The sequence below is a fragment of the Lepidochelys olivacea genome (assembly GCF_965140295.1).
Source record: "Lepidochelys olivacea isolate rLepOli2 genome assembly, chromosome: 4".
NCBI lineage: Eukaryota > Metazoa > Chordata > Testudines > Cheloniidae > Lepidochelys > Lepidochelys olivacea.
In genome coordinates, this window is record NC_140414.1 from 26,055,311 (window position 1) to 26,078,714 (window position 23,404).

Below are 23,404 nucleotides of genomic sequence, written 5' to 3' on the forward strand. Positions count from 1 at the left end.
CTCCAGGCAGGAAACAAATGTTTAGACATGTCACGCAAGAAGTTCTTTAATTCTGCTACTGTTCATTGATTTAGAATTTTTATTTGTTTGTTTTTCTTTGGGAGTAACCCTGTCAATCTACAAAAATCTTTATGTAAGCTCTCTGTTCAAAAATGTTAATCTATCAGTATCATGGAAATATAATGGCTTCACAGATTTGACTGGTACGAGGACAGGGTGTTGGAACTCTGTCTTGCTAGGTTCAAAACAGGAGGTTTTCATCCACGTCTTCTGTGAAATAGAGAAGAAGGAAAAAAAGTTGCCATCATGATTGAACCTTTAATATGAAAGACCCATGATTGTATCATGAATGGGTTATCATTAGCTAGTCAGCACTTTCTTTCTAAAGTTTCACAGGGCTCAGATGCTGGGCTATTTTATTCACACCTCTATACAAACACAGATGCTCATATCAAATTGAGGTGTCATCCATCGTATATCTTCTCTAATCAAGCTGCTTTCTCATTATGCAATATATTCCCAATGTGTTTGTTGTTCAGTAATCATCTCTTGCCTTTTCAAAATCACTAAGGACACCCCAACCCACAAAGGACAAACAGAACCATTAGGAACAGCACATGCCATTGACTATTACTCCTTTAGTACCTTCATCCCCACCCCTGTTGCTCAGAACTGTGGTTGGTAGATGGTGTCATTGGAACAGCTGCTAATAGTTTAGGAACAGAAAAAGCTCTGTGTATTGATAAGTAAAGCTCTGTTCAAAACCAGCTCTCAATAAGTCTTTCTAAAACAGGGAGGTGCTAAAAGGGGTATGAACAAAATTCGTTCAATCCCAGGTATTTTCTTCTTTGTAGCAGAAATCCTACTATCATATTGTAAATGAGGGAATAGTCTGTAACATTGCTATTCCTGCTTAACTGGTTACTGTTCCAGATAGAAGTGGCTTCTTAGTATAATGTGATCATAGTAGTTAGCAGCAGAAAAGACTTGTTATATGGATCCCTCTCCCTGCAAGGACATGAAGTCATATAGATATGACATTAATACTACACAAGGCTTTTTCTGAGACTTGACCAAAACAATCAACCTGCACTGATCATGTCTAGAAGGTGCTGAAGAAAAGACCCTGAGTCTTGCCGAGTTGCACTTGATACAGGACCAAGGAAAGGGGGGAAGTTGGCTTGGCTTTCTTTTCCTCAGGCTGATGTGGGACTGAAATGGCCCACTGCATTACTTACAGCAGTCTCAGGGCTACTGTAAATTACACCTGTAGGACTGAGACCATTCCACCACTTGGAGACTGCCAGAGTACAAGGGACCCCAGTCATTCCCCTCACCATTTCAGGACATGGACGGGAATGTCCCCTTCATAGAAAGGGGGATAGTATAGAACCATCTACTTCGGCTTTATTTCACATGGGGAGTCCCCTATGTCAGAGGAACCTTCAGCTTTCTGGAGCAGCACATGGAACAGGAACTGAGAACCTGGCCCAAAGAGTTTGTGGACCTGTTTGTGACAAGTTTTAAAAGATGACTATGCTTCTCCTATGGAAAATCAAGTGCTATTGCTGAAAAGAGGTTTGGGGTTTTTTTTTACATGTACATCTCACTGCTACTTTTAGTATTTTTTTTAAAAAATTACTCTCCGTATTTTGAGGGGGAGGCAGGAGGCGGCAACGTATCCAGTTTCTTTTCATTTCTGATCTTTGCATCCTGCTGCCCATCTTTGTCTAATGTGGAATCTGGCCAAAAAGATCTTTGAGTTTCATATCCTGTCAGTATTTTAATACTGAAGCTCAGGTGGCTCAGTCTCTGAACATTTCTAAATGGAAAACATTTATTCATAACTCAGATGAATCCCTTATTCTTATTTAGAAAGAAACAACACATAGTGTTTTGGAAAACTCTTCTATAAAAAAGATGGGTGAGACCAAACTGTAGGTAAGGGACATGAAAAAGTAACCATACTGTCAATGGTTTCAGAAGAATGGAGTGCAGTTCCATTTCAGTAGGAAATAGGCAGGGTCCAAAATAAGCAGGTTTTTTTGACTGAACACTGATAGATTTCCTAGAGAGGTGTATGGAGATGAAGAAGACACCAACAAGACATTATATGCAAAGTGAGCCATGCTGTAAATGTGTGTGTTATGGAGCACCAGATTCTGATTCTAGGCCTGATTCTTCTTTCACTTAAATCAGTGTGAATCAGGAAGTTAATGGACCAGTGTAAAACAGGAGAGGAATTGTGAGTGGAGAATCAGGCTGTGAGCATCCAATATTTAGCCTGACTGCGACCAACTGCAGATACCCAAAATACAGATACCAAAGCAAGAGTGCCTCTGCAGGCATCTGCTACTGGACTGGAATCTAAAGAGTGGGGCATGGGGTTGAACAGTCAACCATTAAAAAGCCTTTAAAGGCCAAATTCTCTTGTTTATATAGGTACAAATTGGAAATCAATAAGATTCTGACCTATAGTCTATATATAGACCTATAGAGCTGCTCTGATCTTGCATGCATGGCACAAGCTAGGTCACTGTGTATGTGATTAGATATTTCACCCACTGGAAAATAAGTTGGAAATTACTCCTAATGTAAAACTTTTGCATGATTTTGGAACCAACACAGAATGCTGTATCTTGTGAGGTTCTATCATCCCTGTACGCCATTTCATTCACTTCAGAACACAGCTAACGTGATGTTCTGGCCAGAGTGAAGGGAGCAGTTCTCCCTACCCATCTGTCTTTCAGCCTTATGGCTTTACCTTCTTTAATTCCAAAGCAATGGCACCACTCCTTCAAAGAGACATGCTTATTCTTGTCAGCATCTCGCTCCTGGAAAAAACGAGTGATGCAGTGTTCCATGGGAGCTAGAGAAGCTCGCAAAGGAGCAAGCTCTGTGTGCGTCAATAACCTGACAGGAAGTAAAGGTAGCATATGATCTCTGTTTCTGGAGGTAAGAAATCAGGGTCAGTGAAGAATGTCAAGGTTACAAGGAGATAATAAAAAGCATATCCAATATTAGCTATCTTAACAAACTGGTATATCTTTAATATTGCGATAATTCTGTTCATATAAGCTTTGAAACTACAAATAAGCCAATAATATGTCAGTGGTGCCTAAACCACTGTGGATTACTCCCTTGTTTTCACAGCTTCACTAACATCCAACCCAGGTGAGTTTGGTGCTTTTGTTCCAGGATTAGGCCCTTAATATTTTCTGTGTAATCCAATAATTGTGCTATATATATATTTATTATGAAATTAGGGAGGGTAGCGGGTATTTGCGACTAAATCCCGTGTCCTTGTAAAACCAGACAAGTATCATACAGAGGAAGTCTGTGAGGTGAAGGATCCCATTTACATGCACCACAGAAGTTACGATAGAGAGGCCAATTTACACCAGCTGAGGATCTGGCCCAGTATGTATACCATTGAGAATAGTTGCACTTTTTGAAATACATAGTAAAGTAGAACAATCATGACTTAAAAAATGAATCAGAACTGAGCACAGAAACAGTTTCTACCTGTCACCAGGGTGCCGATCAAGCTGGCTAAACTGCCAGTGCACTGGGTACACGTACATATGATAGTTTTTCTCAAAGTCATGTAACAGAAGCTCAACTGGATGATCTCCAGCCATCAGATGTTTTTCATTCGGATAAATTTTCTTGACCTACACCAATAAAGGAGTTGATTGTTGTTTTCTGACAGAAGAACTAGTCTGAATAACATTCACATATCCTCATTCTCCACCCCCGTATCTTTGAAATATCACGAGAGAGGTGCTTTTGCAGTATTTGTGGCTGGAAATTGCACTAAAGAACCTGTCGTTACATGTTTACCAGCACATTTCTTCAGACCTAAGCAAGATGGGTATTTCCGATAAGCTTTGGATACTTATCTGAGCTGAACCTGAAATCCTAGCACCTGATCTTCAGGTCCAGGCGCTCAGTGTAGGATACAGGGGTTGCTGGGAAATAAAGTGGCTGTATGTCGCAGTACTGTCGTCTGGGTACTAGTTCAGCCACCAGCATCAGATTCCCCTGTACCAGAGAATCTTTGACTGCTCGTTTATGGCAGCTTTACAGAGTCTGTATATACGTGCTGAGTGGGTGGAGGGGGAAGAGAGTGAAAGGACCAGGTGGTGCCTCCTCAATCCTGCACTAGTCTGCCCCAACTGGGAGCTTGATCTAACTTATCTCACCTGTATAAGATTTGCAACTTAGTGGTGAATAGGCACAGCAGCGTTCTGCAATGCTAAACCCTGGCTACTCACTTTCCTCTCATGACACGTCCACTATGTTGGGGAAAAAAGAAGAGGAGGACTTGTGGCACCTTAGAGACTAACCAATTTATTTGAGCATGAGCTTTCGTGAGCTACAGCTCACTTCATCGGATGCATCCGATGAAGTGAGCTGTAGCTCACGAAAGCTCATGCTCAAATAAATTGGTTAGTCTCTAAGGTGCCACAAGTCCTCCTTTTCTTTTTTTCTCTAAGGTGCCACAAGTACTCCTTTTTGCGAATACAGACTAACACGGCTGTTACTCTGAAACCTGTCATATGTTGGGGAAGGGGGCAGCTGGCACAGGAGATGGCTCTGCCAGTCTTGTCAGTTGTATGCCAATGAAGTTGTATCCCCTATGCAACAGGAATCATCCATTGGCTAGCTAAGGCCAGCGTCTCTCCACTTTGCACCTTCTGAGCAACACAAAGTGGCAGTAGTGCGTTTGAGAATCTGGCCACAGTCTCCATGGTTTTAGAGCTGAATCCTACAAGGTGTGGAGTATCTCCAGTTTTCACTCAGAATTGTAGGTGCTCAGCAGCACCTTGAAAGAGATGTTCAGCATCTTGCAGGAGCAAACACCTAGAAAGTAACTCAGTGTTTGCACCAGTTTAATCCTTGGCTTCTCTGTTGAGCCTGCCAGCAAGGTTGCCAATTATGGTGGCACTTCTAGTGATGACGACCCCTATCCACTAGGAACTAGACGGTGGCCACCAACTCTTGTCGCATAAATCATTAACCGGCCAGAAGATGGTGCAATGATATCATTAATAGAACTGGAATAGACCCACTGGAATAACATCCTTACCCCATACTAATCCTCTGTAACCTCCAGTGGTAGAGCAATGCAATTATACAGGATAGTTGAAATACCTCTCTCCATCTCTAACGAACGATGAATGTCAACAGCACCTTGCAATTTCATAGCTCTCAAACGTATCATTAATGAATACTGGTTTTGTTTAATTGTAAATTATTACTGTATAGATCTGGATGAGTTCCACAAACAATTTCCCATGATTATTCAATCCAATTTTAAATTAACTTTTGCACTGAGTGTGTTTGCCCAGTCTTTTGTGTCATGTGCTCTGAGTATCATGGCAGGAATTTCTTTGGAAAGAACAAATTGATGCAAATATTGGGGATTATTCATGGAAAGCAGATTTTGAACTTGTAAAAGTGAGAATTTGCACCAAAAATCAAGAACTTTGCACCAAAAACTTGGAAGAGTTACAGTTATTTAGCTGGGGAAGAGAAATGTATCATGTAACCTGGGTATCTAATGAAAACATACAGCTCACATTCTGAATTTCATGTACTGAATAGTCACAAAGAACTTCACACAACCAATCCACAGACTAAGAATTATTCCCAAAAAATCCCAAACTGTCTGGAGACATTTCGCTAACAGAAAAAAGGGGCAATGTTTATTAAGTCAATTATGTGTCACACATGATTTGCCCAGCTCAAGTGACATGACTGCAGCTGTGTTTTATTTGATACTAATTACTCACTTTACTCCTCTGTTTGTCAGATAGAAATCCAGACCTGTCCAGATCACGCTCATAGAGCTGCATGAGGATGTTCTTGAGCCAGTCTCTCATCCGGAGAGGGAACTGGTCCACTTCATAGTCCGTGCAAGGAGGAATGTCTGTTACAAACCACAAAGGATTCTAGTCACAAAGGATTCAAGAGGTGCATTAAGTCCCCAGATTCAAGCATCTCCAAGCAAAGTCTGAGTCTTACAAGCAAATTTTCAGCTCAACCTTAAATTGGCATCTATTTTTGTGATGTAAAATTGGGAATGCCACTGTAATTTTGTGCTTGCAGCTATTTACAATCACACTTTAGGTTACTTGGATGCCCAGTTCCCTGATTATCTATGTAAGACAGTTGCTTAGGTGTCTGTGTGAATTAAACTACCATCAAATATAATTATGAGCACAGAATTGCACCAATAAGTATTTTTGCCTGAAAAATTTGCCCCTTCTGTCTTTGGCTTAATTCTGCAAATGCTTAAACCTATGCTTAATTTTAAGCATATGAGAAGTCCCATTGACTTCATAGGACCTATTCAGAGGATGACTCCTATGTCTAAAGTTGAGCATATACATAGTGTTTACGCGATCGGGGTCATAGGGTATTTCTACACTGCAGTTGAAGGTGTGATTTCAGCTTGGGTAGACATACCTGCACTAGCTTTAATCTAGCTGGCATGGCAAAAAATAGCAATGGGAATAACTGTGTAGCCTGGTGGTTAGAGCCCTCACATGGGAGATCCAGGATCCAGTCCCCCTGCTCCAAAGTGGGAACAGCTTCCACAGGAGAGATGGAGGGTGCCCCACATCAAAGTATCTCAGAGCCCAGTGTCACCTGAGTGGTGGCAGATTCCAGATAAAATTCCTTCTCCCGCTCTGATGGATGGGGATCATAAACCAGTGGTCACCCACCTCTTAGTGAATATCCTAACCACTGGGCTACAAGTTAAGAGGGGGGCTCTAAGAGTCTATATCAGAGGTGCCCAACCTTTGTGACACCAAGTGTCCTCATACCACTTGTCAGGAGCTGTATAATATTTGTTTGTGCTTAGACTATATCTTCCTTTATAGATGAATACAAATGTATCAAGAGTTAACCAATAATAAAAACTTGTAATGGATCAGCTATGTTCTTATGCTACAGACACCAGGGAAAATAAAGGATTGTTACATATAATATGAGGACAGTCTAATCTTAAAATAAATTGTAAACAACAAAAACTGCAAAGCATTCACAGAGCAATAAGAGAGGGACAGCAGATGCCTTTTCGAATCATTCTCTCTCTCTGAGCCACATGTTTACATCTAGTAAACAGCAGTGGCTTATTTTTTAGGACATTGATTTAAGCCTGATGCACAGAGCAGACGTTTTACAGACGGGTGTTAGATTGGTATCCTGGTTGAAATTCACTATATATGTTCACAATGAAGACCTGACTCTCAAAAACCACTGGAAATACACAAATGTATAGGGTTCTGGTACCACTAGTCCAATCAGAGCATTAAAGTAAATGTTCAAATTGAAGATTGCTTGTGTAAACTAGGGTGAAATATATCCCATTGATGTGAAAAGGAAGATTTGGATAAAGAACCCTGTTTATGTAATTTATGAACTCTCTTGGACTTAAGTTGGGCTACAGCTTTACTTTTTTATCACCCATCTTTTTAAAGACACTTACATTATCTTCGGGTTCCATTGTGTTCACCCTCCTTTGCACAAGGCTGGTTATTTTCTCATGTTCCTCACTGTCAGAAATGGCTGGCTCATGACTATAATAATCTTGTTCAAAGCGAATGAGGTGTTTAATGTTGACATTTTGGTCATCCTCTGTCTCATTCGTCACCACACTTTCATCTTCATCCTTTCCTTCCCCCAGCTCCTCAGAACTGATGCTTCTGTGATCAGTACTCTGAATTCATTCACCCTTGTGGTAGGCTGCTTTCTTCTGGCTTTTGTTGAAATCATCTTCATCACTGTCAGCATCGTTATTAGAATCATCATCATTGTTATCATCACTGTTGTCCTCAACATTGCTGGCCTCCATACATGCAGCAGCTTTTTGTGGATTCAGTCTTTTCACCACTTCCTCGTGGTCACTAATGCTCTGGGTACTATCTTGGAACCTATCTTCATCCTCCTGGCTTTGCCATTCAGCATTCTGATCTTGTTCAGTACTTTTTGGTGAGATAGTCACCTCTTCTCATTTATGGGACTGTGCTGGGGTATTATCCCTCCTCTTCTTCTTTTTGGTCAGCCTCTTCAAATTCCTCATCCTGCCTCTTAATTATCTGGAGAGGCTGACTGGCATCTCTCAGCATTGCATCAGATTGGCTGCTATCTTTATTCTGCTCACTCCTGTAGAGATCCTCTTGAATTTTCACGTGGGCTTTTTGCCTCCTGTCTTGGTAGCCAGTTTCAGCCCATTTCTCTGTCTCCTCCTCCTTGTCCTCCTCCATTTCTTCACCACCTTCACTGTTGTTTTCAAATAGTCCAATGGGATTTTTATTATATTTCCATGTGTCTTGTTCCTGACCAACTGTGAGACCCTGCCCTGGGTTTTCCTGATCATCGCTAGCCGTATTGCTTTTCTGAACATCATTCTTGAACTGATAATGCTCACGGTTAGATTGATGGCTGCTGCTTCTCTCAAAGACATTCTCCTGACTGTCAGAAGCCAGCATTACACCCATGTTCTGAGCAAGGAAGTGAATACACCCTAGACTACTTTCACTTGATGCTCACTACTGTTTCTGTCCTGATTGATAGCTGTCCTACACTCATCCTTGTCTTCATCATCCATCATCAATGTGTGCTCCTCCCTGTCACTGCTGCCCTGAATTGAGAATAAATCATCATTGCTGTTCATATACTGCTCAGACTCTGTGTTTTTCTTCTTTGAAGATTCAGAAGTATCTCGAACCTTCCAAAGAAAAATGCATGTTTATTGAACGGTATAATAAAGATTTCATTTTATAACTGTATTTCCAAGTCAATATTTAATATGCTATTTTCACTCGATTAATATACAGGATGAAATGTATCAGTGCATAAATTAGTGGAACATCCTGTGACATCAGTGGATTTGTGGGTGCTCAGTAAGTTTGACAATCAACCCATTTTTATTTGGGGCTGGGATTTCCAATGGAGTTAGACACCTAAATCCTACTGAGACTTGATAGAGGTGTTAGATTTCTGACTCATTTAGGCTCCTTTGGAAATCTCAGCTTAGGTGCCTAAATATTGACTAACATTAGGCACCTGTATTTGCAAACATTGTCAGCTGTAATGATCAGTTATCCTAGAAGATAAATATTGTGCTAGCAATAATAGCATTGGAAGAAATGTTCAACAGGCAGGTTGGGAAGAGAGGATAATGGGAAGAGAGGAGATTAAAATACTTGACTAGGTATCTTCCTGTGTAGTTCCTGGACAGTAACTGTGCCTTATCATTTCAGGATCACCATATCTATCCTATATGACGGCGATACAGCTCTGCTTCCTTGCTGACTTAAGCAGGAGTCCCATTTGATTTGATGGCACCAGCAATACCTTACCAAAACCAGCTGTGAGCATCAAGGTGTGCACTGAGGGGATGATCCTACAACCAATGAAGACAATGGCAAAATTGGAGGATCAAGCCTCATGTAAGTGTGGGACCCAAGAATGGGAGTGGGAGGAATGGTTGAATATCAGAACTGACCTAAAGTTTTTTACTCTACATTGAACTGAACCAACATTGGACCTTTTTAAGTTGAAAAAAGTATGGTTTAAGGATCCCACCCATCTCCTTCCATCTACCTACCAGACAGGGAAAGTAAGGAGCTGAGAGAAGGCCCTGAGGGAAATTTAAGATGTTGGTCACTCCCAATTATCTTCCCTACAGCCTTGCAATAGGGAACTTTCTTCTGTTGGCAGGGGTCAGAGTCAGTGACTGCTAAAGAATTACAAGTAAAGGAGGTTGCAGAACATTCACATTAACATGTAGAACTCTTTATGTTTTTGTGAACCAAGTCTCCAGACCTTCAGAGGTTTGCTGATCAAAACCATAGAGCTTGACCCTGATCCTATTTAAAGCCCGGACTTCATTGCCCTCAATGGATTACTCATGTGCATGGGATTACTGTATTTACAAATGCCTAAGCTACTGGCAAAACACTCCCATTGACTTCTGTGGGTACAGGATTGGGACCATTTTATAATGAACACTTAATGCTATAGGACTGTGTGTGAGTCAACTGCATTCTATTTTGTAAAGCCAAGCTGGTATAAAAAATATTTCATTAGCATTTCCCTCTAACCCAATGCACCTTCTGATATACAATATTTTTGTATGAAATATTCAAAATGAAATTCACAATTCTATTTTTAAGTGGGGAATAAGTACATCTTTCCTCAAACATACTGTTTTTGAGTCAAAATCTTTTGGTATTAAACTGTAAAAATTTGCACATGCATTTTTGCATATTTTGACTGTAAACTGGTTATCTTGCAAAAGTTGAATAAAAAGCAAAATATCTATGTTGCAAAATGGTCAAGACAAAATTAGGGCAATGTTTCATGAATGTCATTAACATCTTTTCACCTTTTTGTACAACATTAGTTACAACACTCTCTGTATATGTTTTTAGCTTAACAATTTCTAAAGGAACCATATGGGAACTTTTGGGTTATGTGAAAACAAATAGCTGATTTAGGAAATGTACCTGCAATTAACTATTAGCAGAGGGCAACTGGCCTTCTATAAATGTTGCGTATTTGCTTGCAACTAGTGAATCACCCAGTATTGGTACTGCAATATTTTGTCCTGCTGTCAATGTCTTCTCTATATGTTGTTTCTCAGAGACCGTTACAGCCTGGGAATTGTCTGGCATGAACCTGAAATTTATCTGAAAAAAATTAGTTATACTGTAAATTGTTCTGATGGATACATTATGAAATAGTAAAAGTCATTTCTCACCCCCCACCCGCCTTTATAACCTGTAAAACAATCCAGAGCACCATGTGTAATGGTAGGTAACTTACCTGGAAACCTGTTAGGAGCAGGACGTAACTCATTATAACAAAAGGTAGGCAGAGGGAGGCTGGATTTTGCATTTGGTTCTAGAAAAATTTGTGGTTTTTTTTTTTTTTTTACAAAACATCACAGGCTCCAGGCTCCATTTCTTTCTGAACCACCGAAGTTCAGAGGGTAGGGGAGTAAGAGACAGAGGTCTGGTTTGGGCCCCTCTCTAAATATGAAAACATGAGACTGAGCTTCAATCGGTGTCCACTGACACCAGAGGAGGGGCTAGCTCAACAGCAGCATTCTGCCCGTCTTTGATTAGACTCACCTGTTTCAAGTATGAACAATGAGCAGTAAAAGCTACGTTAGATCAAAATGACATTTTCATGTACAGTAACTGTTACGATACCTTTCAGAGTCTCCCCTATATGATTGTTCATATAATAGTTTCTCAGTTGGGCCGAAATCCTGCTAGCTTTACCGGGGTGTGTGGGTAAGGCAACCAGGATTTGACCCTTAGTTTGACCCACTATTTTCTACAATAAATACACAGATATAATGTTTAAATTTATTAATGAGTTGTGGGAATTTCTCAAATGCTATGAAAACAGCTTTTAGGATGCATAAGAGATCTTATCAGGATCTTTGAGCATGCTTTTCTGCCATTGGCTAACTGACATGTGAAGGGTGAGGAGTTTCATAGTAATTCACGTGAGGGAACTACTTGACCTAAACGAACCTGCAAACAAATACATATACAGAAATGTGTTTCATGTATTGGAACTCAGTATTATGTTGTAGTCTGGTACTTAAAGAAGAAGAAACAAATACCTTTTCTGAATTTTTCTGCCCACGGATTCCAAGTTTGTACATTAAGGGATAGGTCTATATTAGAAAATGGGATTAAAACCTGCATATAAACAAAATCCTTAACAAGTCACTGGGAGACACTAGAGCACAATGATCTCCATACATGAAAATTCAAATGCATGGTAAGTGATTGATTGAAGAGAACTTACCGGAATAGCAAAAGCTGATCCCACAAGGCAAATGAAGAAAGTCACAGTCTTCATGTTTTCCAGGTCTCTAAAAGGACAAATATAAACTCGAGAATGGTGGAATTTGGAGGTTTTCTTTCAGAAAAAGTGTGTCAAGGTTTGGTTATAACTATTTGAAGCTGTCTGATGCAAAAAGTTTAGTGGACATTTGGGTAGGTGGAGGGCAGTTGGGTGTGGGGAACACAAATCAAAAGCCACAAAGTCCAGTAGTGTGTGATTTTAATGGAGTTGTGCCTGCTTATGCCAGTAGCCACTTTGGCCCAGTTCTTTTACAATACGGTGTGTGAAGGAATACAGGGTTGGGCCTGGGGGGGGCTCATGGGCTGTATTGTTAGTCCAGCTCTTCTGAGTACCCAGTGGAACTCTCTCTCTCTCTACTCTTCCATTGCTATGACTACAGTGAGCCCCTGCTATGCACAGCAGAATAAACAGCTAAAATTTTTGGACTAGCAAAATGAAATAGTAACAATATCTCTGCTTGTGGGGTAGAGAAAGAAACACCAATAAAAAATCTTTTCCTTGTTTCTGAAAAGGGAAGACATTTTGGGTTTTTCTCCTTAAATCTAAAGCAGGCACTGCTTGACTGGATTATATAACACTGGGCTCTTGTGGTAATCATACAGCTCAGTTTAAAATGGAAAAATACTTTTTGGCTTCTTTTGACATTGCTATGATGGTGCTGCTAATTAATCGATCGATCAATCAATCCGTAATGGCCATTTCTCAGTAAAATCCTCCACATGGAGGAGATAAAGAGCTGAGATGAAGCCAATGATGCTTTCATGCACTTCATCCAGTCAGAACCAGGTACACTGGGCAACATGAAACTATGCCAAGGCTGGATCCTGCAACCCTTCCATACCTGAGTCGGCCTGACTCACATGAATACTCACAGTGACGTCAGTGGGACTGCTGACATGAATAAAGATGGCCGGTGTGAGTGAGGGATGCAGCATAAGATGGGAGAGGACGTGATACTGAACTCTGAGTTAGTGTCCACCCTGGCCTGTAATCAGCCATTTGTCTTTATGTGGAGAAAGTGGGTGAAAGAATGTGTGAAATCACTGACTGATCAATAGTTTTTAAACCACTCGTTGGTTGGCTGTTTACAGCCCACTTTGGTTGCTCAATGTGCAAACAATAACATTTTCTATCCTGTGATGAGGATTAGCTAACTGGATTGCCAGCCAGTGGCCTGACTGTGAATGACTTTTCCTTGGCCTCACAGGGCAGAGGCCGACAAGAAGACTCCTCTCCACTCTTGCGCAGCTGTGCAAGAGGTTCCAACAATAGCAGATACTGTGGAGCTGATTCTGGCCTTGTGACAGCGCCTGTGGATCATTCCTGTTGCATATAAAGGCTGTAAAGGTGCTGCTAAGGGCTGTGAGAAAATTACCCTGGCACAGAACAGGCTAGGTACTGCTGATGTAAGCAACTCAGTTATTTCTTCTTGCAATCTTCAGTGTAGGAGGTATGCCTAGGCAGGGTTGGAGGGGACAGATCGGGGCAAGATGGGGCATATATGCACCACTTTCCATTACACAGGATTCTGGGCTACAAAGCAGCCATTAGGCAGCCCAGATAAGACTGCTATAGGTTAGAGCAGCTAGGGGGGCTGCTCTACATTACGCTGGGGGTGGACACACAGCACAGAATCTGCCCCTATACTTTCTATTTGCTTGGGGCACCATCTGCCTGCTTGAGGCCCAATCTAAGTGGTTCTTCTTTGTTCCTGGGTGATATAGAGCCAGACTATCCCCCACGGAGGGCTGTGGCATAAATGATACAATCTCTGCTCGAGAGTTTGATAGATACTCAAGATAGGCCCAAACCCTGAATTTATACACATACATATGCATGCTCACACACCCTACACTTCAAATTCTGCATTTGTTCCCTATCCCTAAAATGGGCTGAACCAAAAGTGCAGCTCAGAGCTGCTCTAAACTTTGGGAAAGTTCATATCTAAACTCTGTAGCTTGAGCTCCTTTCTAATGTGGACAAACAATGTATATGTAAAATGTAACTCTCACCTTAGCCGTGATATCTACAAAATACACACAAATGACTAGACAGCTGGTGTGCTGTGACCAGTGCTGATTACAGTAATAGTTATGACTGCACTTTTGCCTTGTGCTCCCCTGTCTGTTGACTGTATCTGTCTGTTGTTTCTCTCATCAGACACTTAGTCCCACACCTGCATTAAAGTCAGTGGGTGCAGTAGTCTGCCAGCACAGATGACATTGCAGGACTGGGGTCTTAGGAAGTTTTTTAGGGGTAGGGACAACGTTTCCATTATATATATATGTGTGTCCATGGCCTAGAAAAATGTGGTTCTGATCCTGACTGGGGCCTTCGGGTGCTACAACAATACAGACAATCATAATGCTGTGTTAACAGGAACATCGCCAGCAAAGTGAAAGCAGGGCCTGTGAGCATGAGTTCATATAAATATGTATGTAAAAACAACCCCTCACCTGCCTACCAAACTGACTCACAGCATGACCTTATTATCTGAATCCTTGTTTGACCTCACCTCTTCCGCAATTACCATCTGTCACCTGATCATTCCACCGTAGCTAAAAATTAGGGCCTGATCCTGCAAACTATTATGCACACTAGTGACTTTACACATGTGAGTGGCCAATGGGATTAGCCACATGAGTATATTCATGTATGTAAGTGTTTTTGGGACTGGGTCTTTAAACCTTAATGCTATAAAGTCTTATGCAGGTGCTTAATTTTACGTACTGCAAATCTAATTGGGCCTAGTAATGCATATAAAGTTAAGCAAGTTAATGCATATAAAGTTAAGCATAAGCCTTTGTAGGATCAGCACATTAAACTGTAAGGCCCAGATCCTCTCAGGTATTTAGGTACCAAACTACCATCAATTTCAATGGGAGTTAGCCACCTAAATACCTTTGAGGATTTTGGCCTATTGTCTTTGGGCAGTATCCTTGTCATTTAATATCTCTGTAAAGTGCCCAGAACACTCTGGCAAATAAACATGACAATAAATAATAATAAGGTAACACTCAGTTTGTACTTGATATTTCTGGTGGTGTTTCAAGCCTCAAACTTTTTGCTGTGGCAGAACCCAAAAAACTGCCTTTTCCCCCCAGCTGATAAAGTATCTGAAGTTTGAGTCTGGCAAACATGGTAGATTCTTCAGGTTAGTGTCCTCCAAAATCAGTAAAGGAAAGCAATATATTTCTCCACTCATGGTCCTACCTTGAGGGAGGTAGTGCAGCTTGGGAGATCAAGCTGAAATATCATCACACAGACTTCTTATCTATCATCAAAACTGAATCTGCAGTAGGGCCCCTGGAATGCTGTTGTTATTCAGCATAGTTTACAGAAGCAAGGGAAGGAGAAATACATAGCAACTTCATTCCATCTGCCCTCTGCTGCAGGGCACTGTCATTGACTGGCTGGCCCTTTGAAACAACCTGGGTACAGCCTTGCCCAAGAGACTATAGCAGGTCTCGCTCAGCCTAACTGATGAGCTAGCAACATGAGGCTAATGAGTGACCCCAGCTGAGTGTAATTGGGCTTAATTGGAAAGACTGACCCCCAGCTGTGGTGGTGGAGGAAGGTGAGCACTGCTTAAATAGAGCTGGGCCCTCAGAAGAGGGAGAAGCAGAATTTCTACTCTCTGAGAAGGGCTTAGAGGAAGTAGTTTGGAATTAGCTGTGGTCAAGAAAACAAAGCTCCAGGAGCAGGGTTAAAACTGGGGGGCTTAGAGTGGAGAGGATCTCTGAGCTAGGGTCTGTGATGAGCAAAAAAAAAAAAAAAAGAGATGTGTAAGGCCAACTTAAGTAATACTTGGACTCTGAGCAAGACAGAGCCTGGGGGAATTAGCACCCTAATAAGGGGGAAGAATTGCAGTTGATCTCAGTGGGGTGAAGGATCTTTTTGTTTCATCAAGCTCTAGGTGGGGTGAAGGACCCTGTATTAGCTTACAGCTGAAGCCCACAAAGGGACTGGACTGTTGTGTGAGTTGGCTTAAGAGCTGAGCTAAAGAAGACCCAGCAAGGGAGTCTGGGGAAGAGACCCGCTGGGAGTGGGCTACCAGAGGGAGATGTGAGAGGTGAAGTCTCCTGTAATGCTATGTCTCATGAATCCCCATAGCATTTATAGGAGGCATGAAATTTGCTTGATGTAGTAGAAATGACATGGGGCCCCAAGGTTAGAAGATCATAAGTGGGAATCTCAGGGCTCTAATAGTAAATTGGAGGATCATCTCAAGGTATAAAGATCTTTATTCAGTGGAACACAGTTATAAATATCTGTATCAGCCACAAATGTTAAGATTCCAGAACATTTTCATTTATCATTTGAACAGTCATAAAGATTCCAAGCATTTCCCAAGACATGTAATGAAATGTCCAAAGAATCAGATGCAAGAGATATCAAGAAATATGTAAATTAAACAAAGTAACTATACCAGCAGTGGAATGGATCCTCCTGCTAGGTTAATCACTGATGAACTGGAAACTCTTGATACATGCAGAAAGATGCTTCCATTTTTTATATAATATAATATAAAATACAGCTCAACTTTGCATGACTGGGTGTTTTGCCATTGCCTTCCATGGGAGTGGAATCAAGCCCTAATTATCTAAGGACAACTAAAGGAAATTCCTATAAATAGAGACCCATAGGAGGGGGGAAGAGAATTAGTTTAATTCTGTTAAGTTGCACTGAATCACTATGACTATTCAGAGTTCATGGGCTTTGGGCCAGTGGAACTCAGCCATGATACAGCACTGACATATTTAGCCTCTTCCTAAGGGAGTAGCAAGGATGCAATGTTTTCTGCAACACCCCTTGCTAATTGACTGCAGAAAAGCTGTCCTAAGAAATTATCACTGGTGATATCTCAGTGCAGTTGGTCTTTGTCTTTAGAAGAAATAAAATGTGGGGGAGTTTTGATGCCAGCACATCAAACAAGGGTTGATAGTTGTATGAAAAGCAATAAAGGTTAAATCTTGACCTCTCTGTCTTCCCTTCCTAACTTTCTCAGTGTTCTGTGAGTGCAGTGGGAATAGGGTATGTGTGTCTATGAATAGGTAGGAAAGTGGAAAGAAAGGGAAGGAGAGGGAGAGAGAGAGAGACAGAGTTTGGATCTATATAAAAAAGATGAAAAAAAATCAATTGGAGAGTCTTATATAAATCTGGAGGAGCAAAGAGTGTTTGCTAGTTTCTAAGTCGTTGCCATGGCTGCATTGACTCTGTTATAGGACTGTAGAACAGAACAAGTTGCTAATGCATGGAAAACTTTACAGACAAGATCTACATGGGTCATCCTCTGTAACTGTTTGGGTCCTGTAATGATTCAGCTGTAATTTGTTAATCCCTTTTTATTTCTGTTCCATGAAACACACATCATATATTTCAAGCCTCCTGCAAAAGTTCTCCGTTCAGAACATAACTAATTATTGAGCTTGATTCTGATCTCACATGCACCAATATAACTGGGAGCAACTCCAGTGAAATCATACCACTGTCAAAACCCAAAGTAATTTGGATCAGAATCAGGCCTGGTATATTTAACCTTCTTCCAAAATAATCTTCTTACTAGACAGGGCATTTTGGACATTGTGCTGACAGAAGTGGAAGAAAGATGAAGGAAAAAAAAAAGTTGCATTACCAGTGTGTTCCCCTGTGCAAATTCTGAAAAGAAATGTATTTAGCATTGGTTTTGACAAAGCAGCTATCCCACACGCATCTGCCCTGAGTATACCCAAAGGCTACAGACCAATACACACACTCAGAGAAGATCTAAATCGTAAATGTAGTAAAATTTACCTTGACTTATGTAGCCAAGTCCAGAATTTATTCAGTAACAAGTTAGAAAATAACCGAGGTTGAAAGTGCAGCTAAGCCCTTTCTCTCTGGACCAGTCAGGAGAAAAAACTTTGACAAAAACCCAGAGAAACTCTATAAATCCCTTCCCCTTTGATTTCTGCCTCTTTGCCTGGAAACTAATTCAAGCCTATTGGAGTTGAAATTCTGCCACTATGTCAACCAGTCAGTGTCTGAAGTGTGAGATGAGAATTCAGTGAATTACATGAATTTTTTTTTTCAGCAATGAACCATAATAGTTTTTGTTACAAATTTTTGCAGTACTCAGGGGACACTCATCCTCATGTGCAATTAGTTTCAATAGAACAAGGCAAGACTCCCCTCATATGTACTCCTATGGATATGATCATGTCAATTTTTCCAGTATTGGGCCAGATCCCCAGTTGAATTGGTGTCATTCCATTGAAGTTAACCCAGCTATGCCCATGTACACTAGCTAAGAATCTGGCCAATTAACTCTCAGTTTGTAGATTCTAAGGCCAAAAGGAACCACTGTGATCATCTAGTCTGACCACCTGTATAACACAGACCATAGGACTTCCCTGAAACATTTTTCTGTTTAATTAGAGAATACCTTTTAGTAAAACATCCAATCTTGATTTTAAAATTGCCAGTGATGAACAACCCACCACAACCCCTGGCAAGCTGTTCCAATACTTAATTACCCTCCCTCGTTTTAAAAAAAAAAAAAGTCTTATTTTCAGTCTGACTCTGTTGACTTTGTTTGGATCTCGACTGTAACCCTGGACTGACACTTGACTAACAAAAGGCCAGATGCGAGACTCAGTTATATCAGTGGCACTGTTCAGTAATACTGCTGCGGCTGATGGAACTACACTGAAACCGAGTACGGTTCAAATTTTCATAAAAAGGACTTTTATTTCTTTAGTTTATAAAAATGTGAAAGTTGAAATCTGTAGAAATATCTGTTATCAGAATGTAGGAAAATAAGACTTGGTGATTTTAGATGCACCATGGCATGAGTGTGTCTCTAAACAGATTTTTTTAGGTTGATTGGATTGGCCAAAGCGTTGGTAATGGTGCATGCAGCCTTTCATCTTTATTAAAGTCTTTCCATTGACTTCAGTGGGTTTTGGATCAAGCCCAAGTTCTTCATTTCCAGTATCGTCCATAGAATTGGTGACTGAATCAATTTAAATTCAAGAACATAGGATGCATTTGTGTTCCATGATTGGACGTACATAACTCTGAGGATCAGGTTTTCGGAGCAAATACCTGTGGTTATGTCTTGTTTCTGATATTCTCTTAAAATCCACTGTTGCTGTGAATGTTCTGTTAGTAAACTCATTGCTAGAATACTTGGGGAAAGCAAACACAAAAAGGGTGTGAACATAGTCAAAACAGGTTTCAGAGTAGCAGCCATGTTAGTCTGTATCCACCAACAGGAGTACTTGTGGCACCTTAGAGACTAACAAATGTATTTGAGCATAAGCACTTCATGGGATGCATACAGTGGAAAATACAGTGGGGAGATTTTATATACACAGAACATGAAACAATGGGTGTTACCATACACACTATAACGAGAGTGATCAGTTAAGGTAAGCTATTACCAGTCAAAACAAATTCATTTAAAAAGTCTAATGAATATTTACAGAAGTATTTGACCAGCTCTGTTGAAAAATATTCCCTTTTCAGCAAGGTAGCAGAAGCAAGGTAAGAAAAGACCATCCCTTAGCTTCAGCGTAGCAAGTTCAGAGTCCTCTCCGATCGGCATGGTGTGCAACTCCTTGTACTCCATGAGCTTCAAATGCAGCTTCCCTCATCTGACATGCACTTTTTCTGCTTGCCTCTTAATACACAAAGCCCTTTCCTCCTGGCCTGACAGCTAGGGCGGTCTTCACAGGGTGAGACAAGATCTTCTTTTTTCTTATCCTAGTGAAGAGATCCAGTGCCTACAGTTGTTTTGAAGAGTAATTCTTTAAAGAAATTCACCCCCCATTTACCAGGATCATTGTGTTACTCATTCAGCAATAAATTCCTAACTCCTCCTGCACTTATTGATATCCATCCAAGGATTCTCTCTGTTGTCATTCAGGACAATTCAGAGTGTGACAAAAACGCTGGCCAAAGTCTTTGGCATATCCACAGCTTGTCTGTGAGTCCTGCAGCAGAAGCAGTTTGAGCACAGCTTAGTTTACTGCTCCATGCTTCTGAAATGCACTTGGATGGAATGGAAGTCATGCTTTCTGCGTATCTCTTGTTGCTGGAGGGAAGTTTGTTTCCATGGTGAGGTAACCCTGACACATTTGGCCAAAACTGGTCCTTTGAAAAAAGGACAAAGATTCTTTGGCTATGGGCTGTCAGTCTCCAGGGTGTACCATGTCGCTATTTTAAAAGAAAAAGTGAATGGTCCAATTCAGCAGATTTGAGCTCGGAATGGTAACACAGACTGCCGCATTCTCAGGGGCTGTTGTGAAGGAGGAGAACAGGTTTAAAACAAAACATTATGTTAAATGAACCATGTTGGCATATATATAATGCATATGTCAGTATGAACATGGGTCATTTGACACACATGTAGAGGAAGAGTGGAGGATGAAAGGAGTAACAATCACACTGCTCTTCTTCAGCAGCTCCTCCCATCTGATTAGTGCCCTGGCATTTGTGCCTGTCAGAAGAACAGAGATCACTTGTTGAAAGCGAGGGGTGATGTTACACAGGGATTTGAATACAAAGAGGTAAATCATGAATTGGGTTCTTTGGGGAAAAGGGTGGTAGCAGAGACCAGTGAGGATAGAGCTGACATGCATGTTTGTGAGAAAATAATAGCATTTTAATCAGTTTAGAGTGAACTGTCTTTAATGAACTCAGGACAACGAAAGCGCCTTTGTCTGCACTGGTGTCCCATTTAACTGTCAGAATTTACCCTGGAATTACTTTGAGGTTCTACATTAATCACAAAGAGTGAAATTCATCCCTGTGCACAGGGCCCGTGCACCAAATAAGTCCCATTTCAGCTCTATTTCGAGGATTTGTGGTGTTTGGGTCTTGCATGAGTTTTCAAAATGGGGCTGAAATGGGACTTATATGGCGCATGTGTCTTGTGCCAACCCTGTGCACAGGGGTGAAATTCATCCAAAGTCCTTAATCCTATGCCCATCAAAACTATTGTTTTCCTTTAATATGTTAACAATTAAACAATCCCCTAATCCCAGGGCATGGCAGTGATCCAGGACAACATGACATTATGTTTGGTGTGGTAGCAGGTCTGTGTTCAACACAGGAAGATGCATACTGTCTCAGCGACTGTCCACCAAGACAGAAAGAAGCCTGAAGGTACTGGACTTTAGAGTTGGCCATGTCTTGGAAAATGGGTGGAGGAGTTCAGTGCTGGCTGATAAATACCATATTCTGACAGTTAGGCTGCAGTGAGAGAAGAGAGATGGGGGCAGATGGGAGGAAGCAAGGAAACTAGACAGGTGGGACAGAGAAAATAAAGGAAACAGTATGGAAATTATAGGACCGAATCAAAATAGTAGATGGTAGGAAAGAAAAAGAAGGGAACAGAGGAATGAAAAATCCAATCTGTCCATAAGCATTGCTAAAACACATCTCACAGTAGTATATAGGCACTGAGAATAGAGGAAAAACAAGAAAAGGAACAGAAATGTTGATTAAATAGATTGTGTTTTCATTTCATTGTGGTCTGTGGCAGAAAAGTATGAGGGGATATTTGTGAGGGGGATGAAGAATTGAGATGGAAGAAAAAAATTCATTTCCCCATTGTTAGCTGTACATTTGCACTTATAGAACTGCTATGTTCATTCAGATCATGCACACACAAGGGGTGGTAGTGAGCCAGTTCACTCGGACAGCCACACCCCAGAAATTCACTTCCAGTTTTATGAATGAAACTTGCAACGTTTGTTGCAACCCCGCTCCTACTCACATTTGATTATGACTCAGAGTCCGACACAGAGTTTACAATTTTTTTAAAACAGCTAAATCCAGACTGAATTGAAATAAATAAATAAATTCTGAATTCATACTACAGTATAAAATATATTTCTATATGATGCTTCAAAACTTATGGAAAGTTAATATTTTTCTATTAATCCTATATAGGAATTTTTCATAGGTGTTAATAAACTTCCTGTGTCTTATTTCCCTATCAGGATGCTAGTAGTTATCTACCTCACAGCACAGGGGCTTTGTGAATCTTAGTTCATTAATGGCGATGGCAGTGTTCATGCTCATTCAGTCCCTCATGGTACCCCTGTCATTATTATTCTGGAAGAGTATGTAGACGTTATTTCAGACTTTGCCCATCAGGCTTCTGTAGAAGTGTATATATACAGGTGTAGGTAAATGTACGCCGTAAGAGCTTCGTTAACTGTCCCAGTTACTGATAGCTTGAGGAGTGGAGGATGAAGGTGAGGCCAAATTTTCAACTGCTCGGCACCCACAGTTGGGGCAAGATTTTCAAAAGAGCTCAGCATTCAGCAGGTCCTACTGACAGCAGTGGAGAATCCTGCCCTCTCCTCCCTATTTAGAAACAATTGCCTAGCTTGAGTAGGCCAGGATGAGGGAGGGTCAGAGAAGGATGCAGTCTAAGGTAATGGGCTATGTATTGTGGGCAGGGAGGTAGCACTGGAGAACAGAAGTAGTTGGTGCATCCGGCCAGTTGTGTCAGTTTCTCTTTGGAAAGTTCAGTTACATTATGAGGCATGAAAGGAGTAAGAGTGGTTGTGTACTTATGTACCTTATCCCAGAGGAGTTATGAGAATGTCTTATGTGTGCAGTTTGACGTTTGTGGTTCTTTAGCCACTTGGACCTGAATTAATGAGAGAGACTTTCAAGAGGAAATTCTCCAAAAGCTTCCTTTGCAAACATTAGTAAATACTTTACCAAAAATAAATAAATGGAAAACTCCATTGTCCTCTGAAGAGTTAGTGTGGTAAATAGGCATTAATCATTAAAGTATGAGAGAGATGTTTTAATGTGGCTTTAATTGCAAACACTCACTCCAGTCTTAACCATTGATTGGAATGGACACCTCCATAATACAGTGTACATGTTTGGATAATCTAATAAAGATGCGTTGGATTTTCAAAAGCACCTAAGTGATTTGGGAGCTTTTTAAAATACTACAAATACTACTCACAAACACATTGTATTGTGGAGAAAATGCTGAGGGGGAGACTTTCATAGTCAAAGCATTGTTAAGAGTCCAACTCCCATTGAAAGTCAATGAGATTTAGGTCCCTAACTCCTATTTATGCATTTAGAAACCTCCCCCTGGGCTCTTAGCTGACAGTGATTTGGGTTTATTATACACAATGGCTGACTCCCACCACTTGGCACTAATTATGTTGAAGGAATAACGAAGTGTTTAAACAACTGGGGTTGTGGTAGAGGGAAAACTTGTTGGGAAAAGTGCTTTGTCTGAAACCTAGCTAGAATGCATTTGATTGCCAAGGTACTTCACTCAGCAAGTGCGCCTTAATTCTTTTAGATGAACTTACTCTTTTAGAGGGAACTGTATTTAATAAATAGCAGGTGCACAGTCGGTTGGAGGAGACACCCGCATAAATAGTATAGGATGTTAATATAACCCGCCCCCAGATCACTCTGCGAATTATGTCTGAGTCACATTGTGTACGCGCGCAGACGTAAACCAACTGGT

General features: G+C 40.9%; 2 protein-coding genes across 2 annotated transcripts in view; one reads left to right on the top strand and one right to left on the bottom strand.

Annotated features, from left to right (window-relative positions):
* Positions 1 to 241: 241 nt before the first annotated feature.
* SPARCL1 (SPARC like 1) lies at positions 242 to 7,867 on the bottom strand (the record flags this gene model as incomplete). Its single annotated transcript, XM_084627410.1, has 6 exons — positions 242 to 270; positions 2,765 to 2,913; positions 3,526 to 3,674; positions 5,799 to 5,957; positions 7,502 to 7,602; positions 7,747 to 7,867. 6 exons carry the CDS (start codon positions 7,865 to 7,867, stop codon positions 242 to 244), a joined length of 708 nt encoding a protein of 235 aa, XP_084483536.1.
* Positions 5,888 to 23,404, top strand: part of LOC311519762 (uncharacterized protein) — a 52,619-nt gene continuing 35,102 nt past the window's right edge. The window contains exons 1-2 of the mRNA XM_084626640.1: positions 5,888 to 5,979; positions 9,279 to 9,467. Of these exons, the coding sequence (XP_084482766.1) occupies positions 9,416 to 9,467 (52 nt within the window). The 5' untranslated portion in view covers positions 5,888 to 5,979; positions 9,279 to 9,415. The remainder of the gene's footprint in view (positions 5,980 to 9,278; positions 9,468 to 23,404) is intronic.